At 46.1% G+C, this 12,445-nt stretch overlaps 2 protein-coding genes across 2 annotated transcripts in view; one reads left to right on the top strand and one right to left on the bottom strand.

The window, feature by feature from the left end:
* Positions 1-11: 11 nt before the first annotated feature.
* Positions 12-4,930, top strand: LOC111971576 (acid ceramidase). Its single transcript, XM_023998418.2, has 14 exons — positions 12-313; positions 442-488; positions 844-934; positions 1,048-1,134; positions 1,262-1,340; positions 1,456-1,530; positions 1,669-1,714; positions 1,959-2,103; positions 2,294-2,348; positions 2,445-2,526; positions 2,756-2,887; positions 3,691-3,814; positions 3,926-3,982; positions 4,111-4,930. Exons 1-14 carry the CDS (start codon positions 248-250, stop codon positions 4,198-4,200), a joined length of 1,176 nt encoding a protein of 391 aa, XP_023854186.1. The 5' UTR covers positions 12-247; the 3' UTR covers positions 4,201-4,930.
* Positions 4,931-5,000: 70 nt separating this feature from the next.
* LOC111971277 (pericentriolar material 1 protein-like) overlaps positions 5,001-12,445 on the bottom strand; it is a 36,699-nt gene continuing 29,254 nt past the window's right edge. The window contains 14 exon segments of the mRNA XM_070446013.1: positions 5,001-5,864; positions 6,072-6,195; positions 6,314-6,406; positions 6,550-6,746; positions 7,021-7,096; positions 7,176-7,321; positions 7,617-7,716; positions 8,083-8,139; positions 8,257-8,487; positions 8,966-9,100; positions 9,507-9,592; positions 10,967-11,119; positions 11,295-11,430; positions 12,221-12,352. Of these exon segments, the coding sequence (XP_070302114.1) occupies positions 5,839-5,864; positions 6,072-6,195; positions 6,314-6,406; positions 6,550-6,746; positions 7,021-7,096; positions 7,176-7,321; positions 7,617-7,716; positions 8,083-8,139; positions 8,257-8,487; positions 8,966-9,100; positions 9,507-9,592; positions 10,967-11,119; positions 11,295-11,430; positions 12,221-12,352 (1,692 nt within the window). The 3' untranslated portion in view covers positions 5,001-5,838.

The following is a 12,445-nucleotide window of genomic DNA, read 5'->3' as shown; positions in this document are numbered from 1 at the left end:
TACTTATATAATTTCACGTCAGTAGGAGCCTATTTATACACTTCACTTTTATATTTTTAATACGCGACATAAACAAAACAAAATGTATCTGAATCAGAGAAAATGCATGTATAAAATCTGTTGTAGCCGCCCGCCCATAGTGTAATGGTGCGCTCCTCTCAAATCACGAGGATAGCATGCACTTCCGTATTTTGAAGCGGACTAAAAGTCGGGAGAAGCTTCACGCACACAAACAACGGGGCACAATATGGATAGGTTTTGTTGGATTCTCTTGGTGTCGTTATCCGGAGTATCGACACAGTTTGTGCCACCGGTAAGTGCATCCAAATAATGACTATTCTGTAATCATAAACTGTCAGACAAATATTAGTTAGCCTGAGTGCTGGCTAGAAAATGCGTCTGCACATGAACAAAGCTTTTCTTTCTTTCGCCCTCTAACAGTATACCGAAGAATGTCAGACGGGCATGTACCCTCCCAAAGGTCCAACGTAAGTATTTGCCATTAGTTAGAGTATGTTAGCTAGTTGTCCAAGGTGCTGTCAAATCTCCATAACATCTAAACAACTTGCATACATTGTGTAACACCTGGCAAAAGTTCATGCATGAGGAGGCACACATTATGGAAGGTTAACAGGAAGTGTTTGTATTGTGTATAACAGGTGCCTATTGTCATTAGCTACCTGCCTCTGTCCATAGGGCAACATTGACTACTGTAGTGACTACTGTAGCCTCATAAAATGAATCTCACATGACAATATTGTGCAATACCACATTCAGGGGATAGTAAAGTGACCTCAATGTCATTATGCATCAATCTAACACTTATGTCACGATTTTGATCAGATTCAAAGGGTCTGTCACCTGGTACACAATAGACCTGGATTTGCCCCCTAGCGAAAGATGGAAGCTAATCATCACTGACAAAAAAGCTGAGGTGTGAGAGTATTACATGTCTTGTTTGTATCCATTTAAATTACGTAAATGTATTTGCAATAAGATCAATACTTTTACTGTTTTCTTATTCACTATTTGTCTGGTTTTCTTCAGTTGGTCACCTTGATCCAGGCTATCAGGGATTTGGCAAATGCTTTCGTTCCTAGTGGGAAACTGATAGATTTGGTCGACAAGGACTTGGTGAGAGCGTTTGATCATTTCACTGGAAAACTATTACACCTCGTCACATCAAATCATTTCAATTATTGTTCGATTTAATCATGTAACTCTTTCTGATCCATGACTAATTGTTTTGTGTGTTCTGCAGCCTTTGATAGTGAATACTCTTCCCTATCCATTCAACGAGGAAATAAAAGGAATCGCGACTGCCTCTGGTGTTCCCCTTGGTAATATACATTAACCCACAATTGCCTTATTCCAACCCATGACCACAATGTCACTATCATTCAGTCTCTAGTCACCGGCCTCTATTCTGATTTTATTATACATGTTTCACTCCAGGCGAGGTTGTCCTCTTCAACATCTTCTATGAGGTCTTTACTGTGTGCACTTCTCTAGTGGCAGAGGACTCAAATGGTAAGTAGCTCATGTTTGTTATGACACATTTCAATCAATACTTTAGTCATGCAGCAAGTACATGTCATAATAGTAGGACGTGATGCTTGAAGTTCTCATGTACACACAGCATTTTGGTTTCTCCTTGCATTGTCATAGGTAACCTTATCCATGGGCGGAATATGGACTTTGGACTATTCATGGGGTAAGAATGTCACCGCTACGGTTTAGTGATAAAGGAAGGCATACGAAGGGTCCTACCACGCATTTTGTTGTGCTAAGAGCTATTACAAACCCAAATCGCTAGTCAGTCACTGATTTTTAGATCATGTGTGCATTTGTAATTTGGGTGAACGATACCTCTTTAACCAATCATGTTTTTTTGGTAAACTATTTTCCAGTTGCTACATTCTTTCCTGGAAAGTAATGCTTGTTTCTTTCTCTACCAGGTGGGACATGAAAAACAGGTCCTGGTTAATAACAGAGAAACTCAAGCCTCTGGTGGTCAACATCGACTTCCAGAGAGGAAACAAGACGGTCTTCAAGTCCACTAACTTTGCTGGCTACGTGGGCATGTTGACTGGCATCAAGCCGGTGAGCTCCGGGCTGCATTCAGCAGGCACAAATGGAAGAAATCAACATTTTTATCTTTTGAACTTGAAGTGCTCTTTTTAACCAATGATGACAAAATTGCTTTCTTACATTACATTTTGTTTTAATATCATGGTAGTTGTGCAACAGTAACGTTTGACTGAATTGTTTTAATTTCTCATTTTCTTTGAAGCATGCTTTCACTCTGACCATGAATGAGCGCTTCAGCCTTGATGGCGGATACATCGGTGAGCTACCCAAGACTCCCGGGCTTTCAATCAGTACATTATAGACCTGTGATGAATGAGCAGCGGGGAATGTTAAGTGTGTCTGTCCTCTCTCAGGGATCGTGGAGTGGATCCTGGGGCATAGAGATGGGATGTGGATGAGTTTCCTCACTCGTTCCGTCTTAGAGAATGCTACCAGGTATGGATCTACTTTCATGGAAGTATCAAATGACAATGTTCATTTTTTGTTATTGAAGGTAATAATACATATTCTTGCTTTAATGATGGCAATACTTAACGAAGTGGAATCGGAGATTAGGGCTGTATAATGGAGGAAAACCTGAGCACATTCAAGACCAGCATTTTGAAACTGACATTTCTTTGGTCTCACAAAAACACACCCTCTCTTTAACCCTGTGTGTGTCCAGCTACGAGGAGGCAAAGAAACTTCTGGCCCAGACCAAGCTGCTGGCCCCGGCCTACTTCATCCTGGGAGGGAACCAGACGGGCCAGGGCTGTGTCATCACCCGCTCCAGAGTCCTCAGCCTCGACATCTGGGAGTGAGTGGCTAAAAACACATATTAGTATCCAATTTCAACTACCCTATCAATAACACATTACTAGTGCAGCAGGGGTCTCTAACTTGTGTCATGGAGAAATACTGGATGGGCAGGCTTCTGTTACAGCCCAGCATGTCTGATTTGAGAAGGTGCTTGGGTGGAACGAAATCCCACATTTATGCTGTTGGAAATTCTAGAGCCCAAATTTCAACTAATGAAAGTAGATAATGATGCCCAAGATCACCTTGCATCACAATAGTCATTGTTAAAATACTGGGTTTGTAAAACATTCAGGGATGTGATCAAGACTACAAAAGGGAAATCTGAAATGTCTAGCCGATATGTAATAAACTGACCTAAGGATGCATGTAAAGTAGGTCGTTTTTTCCCATCGCTGCAACTCCCATACGGACTCGGGAGAGGCGAAGGTCAAGAGCCGCGGGTACCCCTCCAAGCCACACTGCTTCTTGACACTTCTCACTTAAACCGGAAGGAAGCCAGCCGCACCAATGTGTCGGACGAAATACCATACAGCTGGCGACCAAAGTCAGTGTGCATGCGCCCGGCCGCCACATGGAGTCGCTAGAGCACAATGGGACAAGGACATCCTAGCCAGTCAAACCCTCCCTTAATCCTGATGACGCTGGGCTAATTGTGCGCCGCCTCATGGGTTTCCTGGTCAGCTGCAACACAGCCCGGGATCAAACCCGGATAGGTAGTGACGCCTCTAGCACGGGGATGCCTAGATATTTGATTTAATCAGGAAGCATCACATTCCTAAACATTGTACTCCTGTTGTGAAGGATTGAGCTGAAGCTGGGCCGCTGGTACGTTCTGGAAACCAACTACGATCACTGGAAGGAGCCTCTGTTCTTGGACAACCGAAGGACTCCAGCCATGAAGTGTATGAACCAGACCAGGCAGGCAGTGAGTACTATAACCATTCCCTGGCTGACCAAAAAGGATCAGCTCTGCTCCTTACATTATTGACTCAGTCAAGGTCTGTGCTAAGATTTTCCCTCTATCCTTTCTCCTCAGAACATCTCACTGAAGACAGTGTACGACGTGCTGTCGACAAAACCAGTCTTGAACAAGGTGAGCCCTTATTTACTGTTTGAACCATCAGTTTGAACCATTCCCAAAGTAAATAAATCTAATGCGTAAATCCTGTCAGTATTTTTCAAAAAGACCACCTGAGTGACATTGACTTCTTGTCATTGCAGTTGACCACATACACCACGTTGATGGACGTGAAGGAGGGCAAACTGGAATCCTACATCCGTGACTGCCCCAACCCCTGCATGCCCTGGTGAAGCCTCCAACACAGACCTCAGATCGGTTTCTAAATGATCTATTGCACAGAACGGTGGTGATGGGCTTAACTGATTCAGAAACAACTGGATAATCATGTTGTACATATTTCAAGTCTTTGCACTAACTGCGCCGATCCAAATATTGCCTCAACCTCAATTGCTTAACCCGTGGGCACTAATAAGCACCTACATTGGAACATAGTGGATGTACAGTAACATGCTATACCTGACAGCCATTTTGAACTTGCACTGTGCAACAAGTTGGGCAACTTTTGGTCTTACTGAGGAAAATGCTGTAAATTAAGGACTATATTTTGAAAGATGATTATAATAGCTTTGTCATACAAGCAACCCAAAACACCTGTGAGAATGCGCACTTAACATTTCCAAATAATGCCTATACACTGTGTCAATGTTTGATGTACAGTTACAAGATGACACACACCCTTGGTTTTTCACTGCTGCACACGCACTGTTTCTCTGAATTGCCTAACACTTGTCACCCCACATTTTCCAAGAATAGTCTAGTTTGTTTGTTTTAGATTCAATTTTACTGGCCAAATGGCACCTAACTGCTTTGTTCCAAATTAACATGCCTTTCTACCGAGGTAGGGATGACAAGGAAACGTCTCCATTAACCAATTATATACAGATCACAGAGAAGAGGATGATTTTCACCCAATTGATAAAGTGCCCAGGAATAAACTGGGCTCATGAAAGCATTGATCAATCAGTTCACATTATTTGCATTCAAGTAAACTGATTTTGGGTCTCCAGACTACACAAAGACAAGCCACCGCTTTGAAAAGTTCCATCATTTTATTCTTAACTACGTACAGTAGTTAACATCTAATTACATGAGAAACAAGCAAAACAAAATGTCAACAAGGAAGGTAAACATTACCGACAGCCCCATGAAATTATGTGTTAGGTGCCAATGTCTTTACAGCCGAAGATGAAACGCCTCACCAGCAGCCTGAATCTAGTTTGAAGTCGTACTTTAGAGTTGTATTTCTTGAGTTCAAAGGGTTAGATGCTTAAAGCATGGGAGCTAGCGAGAGAGAAGAGGCCAAGAAGACAGAACAAAAAACTATTTAAAATGACAAACCGATTCCAAACTGATCCCATATCCGTAAAAAACAGAACTAAGGCGATTTAACAAGTTTTCTAGACTAGAGGATTCAAACGAGGCTTGTAACACAGCAGCATTGAGCGAGAGAAATCCCACCCTAAAACCCCAAATCAGCAACAAATCATAGAACACATTCAGGAATCAGGGGCAGTAAGTATCCACAGTCTCAGAGCAGCGGTGCTGATCTAGGATCAGGTCTAACTTGTCCATACACTCAATATGTATTATGAGCTAAAAGACCAAACTGATCTTCAGCACTTCTACTCTGATGTGCTTAATAGATACAGCCTCAGGAGTAGAAATAAACAAAAACAGTGTTGGTTACATTACAGTTGTAGTTGTTCTAACCGTTTCGAGCAAAGCTCAGGTCACTAGCACGTCATGACATTGTCTCGCCAACCCTTGCTACCATCCAATAAATCAATCATTAAGTACAAATAGGAGTCTGAACATCTTTAGGATGATTCTGTAGTGGTCATTCGACAACGTTTTGTACAAGAGTCTTTTCATGCACTTTGTGCACCTATCGTTTCTGTAAAAGATGAGAGAAAAAAAAGTAGAAGAATCATTCTTCCTAGAGATATCGCAAACACAGCAGATGGATAAAATAGTATTATAGCCAACATTTACTTTTCTACATGACAGAATAATATCAGTTCTGCAACATACATTTATTTACCTGGACATTCTGTGAAGAAGTTGCACTCCACCGGTTTCATGAAAACTGTGCTAGACCTACCTGGTTCTTTGAGTGTGTGTCCGTTGCCCACTAGTCCAGCCAATGTGTCAGTGTTCCCATTGAGGATCACAGCAGACAGATTATTATTCTGCTGTTCCTCGACTATCCTCTTCTGGAGTGCCTCCTGTTCATCACACACACAGATTATTAGATTTCACAAGACCAATGATCAGAGTTTGTAAGAAGAGGAAGAAGGGAAGTGGACGTATTGATAACGGGGGAAATGGTCTGGCTAGTCTCACCTCACATATGACACTGAGCTGCATGGGTAAGTCCTCCACTTTGACAAAGTCTTCCTCGTCGGACTTCTGGCTCGTGTTTCCTGATCCCACCTCCTGCATGAATGAAAGCATATAAATGATAAAGAATTGGAAACGTAATAAAGACATTGGAATACACATAATCAACTTTTTTTATAGATTGTTGTAGTTTGAAAATAAAATTAAAAAAGGACCATAGGTCTGTGTGGTGGTCTTACATCTATGTTGACCATGACGGGTGACTCTGTGTCAGGGCTGCTGCTGCTGTTTGAGCCCTGGGAGTGGGAGCCTTCCTGGTAGTTGGTGGTGGCGGAGGTCACACCTCCCTGGCTCTCCCCCTCTGGTCTCCTGTGCTCCTCCCCCTCTTCCTCTGGGGAGTCCACCACCTCGATGGACTCGGACTTACTGCTCTTGACTGGGCGGGTGCGGGAGGATAAGCAAGCAGGAAAGTTTAGGATAGAGAGGAGAAGGTGAGGGGAAAAAAGAAGCAGGGAGAGACAAAGGATAGGGGGGGGGGGGTTAATTGAGAATCAGAGGGGCTGAAAACACAGTCATCCATCAGACCAAACATTGCTATAATGAAAACATCCGACAGCCATTTATCAAAAGGTAGATGAAAAGAAAAACGGGTAGTATTGTGGCTGACTAAAAGCTAAAGAGACAGAAAAAACAACAGTGAGCGTTCTTACCATCGTTACTCCCAGAGCTTTCTTGGTCAGACTTCGTCTCTCGGTTTCCATTTGATGGGGCTTCATTTGCTGCTACCTGAAATACAGGAGAAGATGGTAACTAGAGAGTCTAGTGGAAGTGTGTGTACTGAGTGTGTGTGGGCACGTGTCCTAACCCGTTTCTCAACTCCGTCATTGCTAGCCTGCAGGGAGGTCTGGACGTCCTGGGGCTCAGCTTCAAACTCCTCCATCTCCTCCACCTCGTTCTCATCCTCCCCACTGCCGTAGTTAGTCAGGGCCTGGGTCTCCGCCTTGGACAGACCTGGCAAAGAACAACCATGAAGGGTTAAGCGCTGGGAGATGACTAGTCTAGGGTGTGGCACTCATCATAAATCCTAGTAGGGGTTTACTTGGTTGGAAATAAGTTGGCGGGAGTTGTAACGACGTGACCATAAAGATTCACAACAAATCCTCCATTGTGAACCTGCCGAACAGTCGATCACAAGCTTCCTCTTGTCGTTACGGTCACTAGCAATGTTTGCTGTGGTTGAACTAACTCACTTTGCAGAGAAGCTTTTAGGCTAATTTTGGCTTCTCGTATTGTAGTGTTCACTCACTAATAGAAAGAGGCAGACCCTCTCCATCCTCCATCTCAGAGGCCTCGCTGCTCCTGCTGTCCTTCCTCTCGGTCTCTTTCTGCTCTGTCTCGTCTTCATCCTGTCACACAGATTGAGATGTAAACAGTTATTTAAGACATTTACACTATCCTTAACCCCAACCTTTAGACTACACTAGGGGTGTCAAATGGCCTTTTTTTATTAAAAACAAATTGGGGTAGAAAACGAACTCAATATACTTTAAAATGACTAAACCAAATTGAAACTAAAATTATAATGGACCTACATTTATACAGTGTCCAGCTAATAATCACTGAATTGAAAGCTACACATTTAGGGAGGGTCAAGTTTGACGACAGAAATATAACACATTTATAACACATGGGCTACACGATGTGTAGTCTAAAAGAGGGACCTGGCTTGAAACCACACTAGAAAATCAGATGTTGAATGTTGATTTCCTCACTTTGTCTTCAAGATATGCTGGGGAAAAGGACTTCTCGACCGCCGGCGACTTGTTCTCCTGAAAGTAGACGGAAATGTTCAGTCTTGAAATGGATTCCCTCATTTAGTCAGATCGAATGACACACACACACAAATCCAATATGAAAACACACTCACCCCTATCCCCTCCACCTACCTCATTATTCCTGTGTTCACGCTTGACTTGGTTATTATTAGGGGATTGTCTCCTGTGGTTCTTGTGTCTGGCTTGAGAGTTAGCTATAGTAGCAGTACTACTGCTGTTGCTGTCCAGGTCCTGCATGAGTCTGAAGAAGGCCAGCTCGTTAAACAGGATCTCAGAGATCTCCACCAGCAGGTCCTCGCCACAGTCCTTTAGAGTACGTCCTGCAAACTTACTCAGAGAGTCCTGAGGGGGAGGGAGAAACTTAGGGCTCCATTTTGACAATAACGCTAAGCTAAAAACAGCACTAGGTAATAGACAGAATAGGTGTTGAGAAATCTATGAAAGTTGCACACCGATACAACTTATTATTTTTAAATGGCTGAACCAATAGGATCTTGTTAGCTCGTGCTTGGCTCTGCCCCCAGCCTTGCTTGTTCTGCCCACTGTGGCTCATTTGTTCCCATTAGAAACAACAGGCTGTGGTCTATCTTGGTTTAGTTATAGAAATCTTTGCTGATACTACTTATTTTAAAATGGCTGAACCAATATTTCTGTATATATATATTCTTATGTTAGTCTGCACTTCGTTAACTTGTTCGGGTTGATGTTTTCAGCACTTATTCTACCAAAATAAACAGTTACCAGACTAATCTGAGGTTTGAGAGTCGCAGTGGGGAAAACCTCTCCCTAAATTGCTATAATATCACAATGCTTATCATACCTGCAGTATGCCTCCCAGCTGTCGGTGGAAGAAGCGTACAAACTCCTTGCTCTCGTCGTTCTGCTGGGTGAGGGTGAGCACCATGCGCCGCACCGACGTCAGCAGCTGGTAGGAACACACCTCGTCCATGTGCTCCTGACAGACCACAACAACCTCTTTCAGGGCTTTGCCTTTAACAACATATTACATTGCTAGCCTGTGTACCACATTGCTGCTGGATTCAATCATGCTAGCTTTGTCAAATTGTTTGTTGGGACATCAACAGGTTGGCTAAGGCAGAAACAAGGGCTTCTAACATTACCAAGCATTTCATTCCAAGAGTGAAAATGTCTGTTCTTAGAACATAATGTGAATCATTGCTCAAGTCACACAAGACATAACATAAGTATATCGTGACTCTCACTCCAAATGTAGAATAAATCTGGAACAAAAGCCTGCACATCCAGACCAGTAGCTTTCCAGGATGAGGAATGACCACCCCTAGTATAAATGGAGAGGAGACAAAAGTGAGACCACTATAGAGTATTGAGGCGTGTCCTACCTTGAGGAAGGGGATGACTTCAGTCATGATGGCCTTAATCTGTCGATCCAGCTGCTGGGTGTCGATCTGGGGACAGTGGACGTCACCTGACCAGACACACACACTTATTATCTCCCATCTGAGGTGTGCGTTTTTTAAGCTGGCATCAAGAGGAAACGAAACAGCTCAGCACACCATTGCCACATCCCCTTTTTCTTTACTAAGTGAGACGGCACACTTTAAGGCCTCTACATGAGACTGCAGACAGCCAAAGTGCTTTGCACTTGGAACCACTAGTGGGAGTGCTCACACCCTCCAACCACAAGACCGGAGAGTGGGACGGAGCACATGGCTTTGGGGAGCAAGCTTTACACATTTCTACCCGGGATGTCGAGGGAGATGGCGAGCCGTCGAGGGAGATGGCGAGCCGCCGAGCGAGCGAGCGAGCCGTCGAGAGTGAGCGAGCGAGCGAGCCGTCGAGAGTGAGCGAGCGAGCCGTCGAGAGAGAGCGAGCGAGCGAGCCGTCGAGAGAGAGCGAGCGAGCGAGCCGTCGAGAGAGAGCGAGCGAGCCGTCGAGAGAGAGCAGCGAGCGAGCCGTCGAGAGAGAGCGAGCGAGCGAGCCGTCGAGAGAGAGCGAGCGAGCGAGCCGTCGAGAGAGAGCGAGCGAGCGACCGTCGAGAGAGAGCGAGCGAGCGAGCCGTCGAGAGAGAGCGAGCGAGCGAGCCGTCGAGAGAGAGCGAGCGAGCCGTCGAGAGAGAGCGAGCGAGCCGTCGAGAGAGAGCGAGCGAGCCGTCGAGAGAGAGCGAGCGAGCCGTCGAGAGAGAGCGAGCGAGCCGTCGAGAGAGAGCGAGCGAGCCGCGAGAGAGAGCGAGCGAGCCGCGAGAGAGAGCGAGCGAGCCGTCGAGAGAGCGAGCCGTCGAGAGAGAGAGAGAGACGAGCCGTCGAGAAGCGAGCGTCGAGAGAGAGAGAGAGAGCGAGCCGTCGAGAGAGAGCGAGCCGTCGAAGAGAGAGAGCGAGCCGTCGAGAAGAGAGAGCGAGCCGTCGAGAGAGAGAGCGAGCCGTCGAGAGAGAGAGAGAGAGCGAGCCGTCGAGAGAGAGAAGCGAGCCGTCGAGAGAGAGAGAGCGAGCCGTCGAGAGAGAGAGCGAGCCGTCGAGAGAGAGAGAGCGAGCCGTCGAGAGAGAGAGAGCGAGCCGTCGAGAGAGAGCGAGCCGTCGAGAGAGAGCGAGCCGCCGAGAGAGAGCGAGCCGCCGAGAGAGAGCGAGCCGCCAGAGAGAGCGAGCCGGCGAGAGAGAGCGAGCCGTCGAGAGAGAGCGAGCCGTCGAGAGAGAGCGAGCCGTCGAGAGAGAGCGAGCCGTCGAGAGAGAGCGAGCCGTCGAGAGAGAGCGAGCCGTCGAGAAGAGAGCGAGCCGTCAAGAGAGCGAGCCGTCGAGAGAGAGCGAGCGAGCCGTCGAGAGAGAGAGAGCGAGAGAAAGATGTGTACCTTCCATCAGCTGAGCAGCGCTAGCAGAAGAGTTAGCAGAGGCCTCAGAGGCAGTAGCAGCGGTGGTGTTGGGGCTAAGCTCAGCCTTGAGCTTCATGCGCTCGTACTCCCTCATCCTGGCTAGAGCCTTGTCTAAGTGGATCACTGTGTTACCTGGCAGCAGAGCAAGGGCCAGGAGGGGTGGGAGAGAGCAAGAGAAGGATATTAGAAGAGCAATGAGGGATAATACATTCAAGTAAAGTTACCACAAGCTGAAGTTGTCTTTTGACCTAATGTGCTGTATATTAGAGCACTGTGTCCATTTTTGATTGTGCATTATTATTTTTACCTAAGTCGTCGTTAGCGAATGGCTCCAGGTTGGAGGTGGTGGACAGGGTGCTCTCGTTGTCCACCGATTCTGCGTCATTCCGCCTCTTACTCGGGTCGTGATGCTTGATGACCCGGATATTCTTCTCCGACACGTCCTGAGAGACAGAGGTAAAAAGGGAATTCAGTTACACTACTCAACCACAAACACGATTTCGAGAAAAGGAAAAAAAAAGACCATTTCCAAAATGAGAACCCATTCATCCATCATTGTCTCGAACGAGGGGGGGGAACAAAAAAAACACGTTGATTCATTTCAGAGACAGCTCTGCTAAACTCCCTTGACGTATTTCTCGCCTGTTCTCTCTCGTGAAATCAGTGAGGGATGCAAAAGACTAAAAACAATGGGCAGAGGATCTTCCCTTGTATCCTTTTCTCCTAACATGGGGAAATCAGGCATCTCATCCATCACTGGGGAACAAAGGAGTGATTTACAAAAGGGATGGTTCTAATTGAGCGAAACCTCCGGGGACCTGGGCTAGAACAAAGACCTGCACAGCCACACATCTAATCTGTCCGGCAGGCAGCAACCGCAACGCTTCGCCCAGACTGACGGATGGGCCGCAAGGCACAGCCTTTCTGACAACTGGAACACTGAATATCAAAGACGAGAGTGGGGGGTGGAGAACAAAGGAGGTAGAGGTATAGAGAGAGGTAGAGGTAATGAGAGAGAGAGAAATGGACGGGCAGAGTGTTTTAAATGGATGGCTGGAGAGAGCGAGAGGTGTCGGGAATGAGCTATGGGAGAGAGCGAGCTAGAGAAAAGAGCTGGGGAAAGTTTGAAAAAAGAAAGGAGGGAGTGGGAGATATGACAGCCACGTGATTTAATGAGGCGGCAGGTGTGTGTGTGTGTGTATATGCCTGTGTGCGTATATCCGTCTGTCTCACCCCGTCGCTGGTGGCCAGGCTCTCGCTTGGGGTGAGCTCTGACTGGGAGCCGGCCGCCCAGGCCACGGGACCCAGGGAGGAGGCCTGGTCCTCGGCCGCACTCTTCTCCGTTAGGTGCCTGGTCACTATGTCCTGGCGGTCAACAGCAGAGAGACATGGTTAAACATGAAAATCCAACAGCAAGGAAGAAGGTTACAAGGAGCTGTACATTATGAGAAAATAAAA

Source organism: Salvelinus sp. IW2-2015, linkage group LG13, assembly GCF_002910315.2.
Source record: "Salvelinus sp. IW2-2015 linkage group LG13, ASM291031v2, whole genome shotgun sequence".
NCBI lineage: Eukaryota > Metazoa > Chordata > Actinopteri > Salmoniformes > Salmonidae > Salvelinus > Salvelinus sp. IW2-2015.
Note: the sequence above shows the minus strand (reverse complement) of the source record. Positions and strands in the feature narration are given on the sequence as shown.

Coding starts and splice junctions, on each gene's coding strand:
- LOC111971576 (XM_023998418.2), top strand. CDS start 248: ATGGATAGGTTTTGTTGGATTCTCTTGGTGTCGTTATCCGGAGTATCG. Junction 2,104..2,293: donor TGTTGACTGGCATCAAGCCG/GTGAGCTCCGGG, acceptor TTTTCTTTGAAG/CATGCTTTCACTCTGACCAT. Junction 2,888..3,690: donor CTCAGCCTCGACATCTGGGA/GTGAGTGGCTAA, acceptor CCTGTTGTGAAG/GATTGAGCTGAAGCTGGGCC.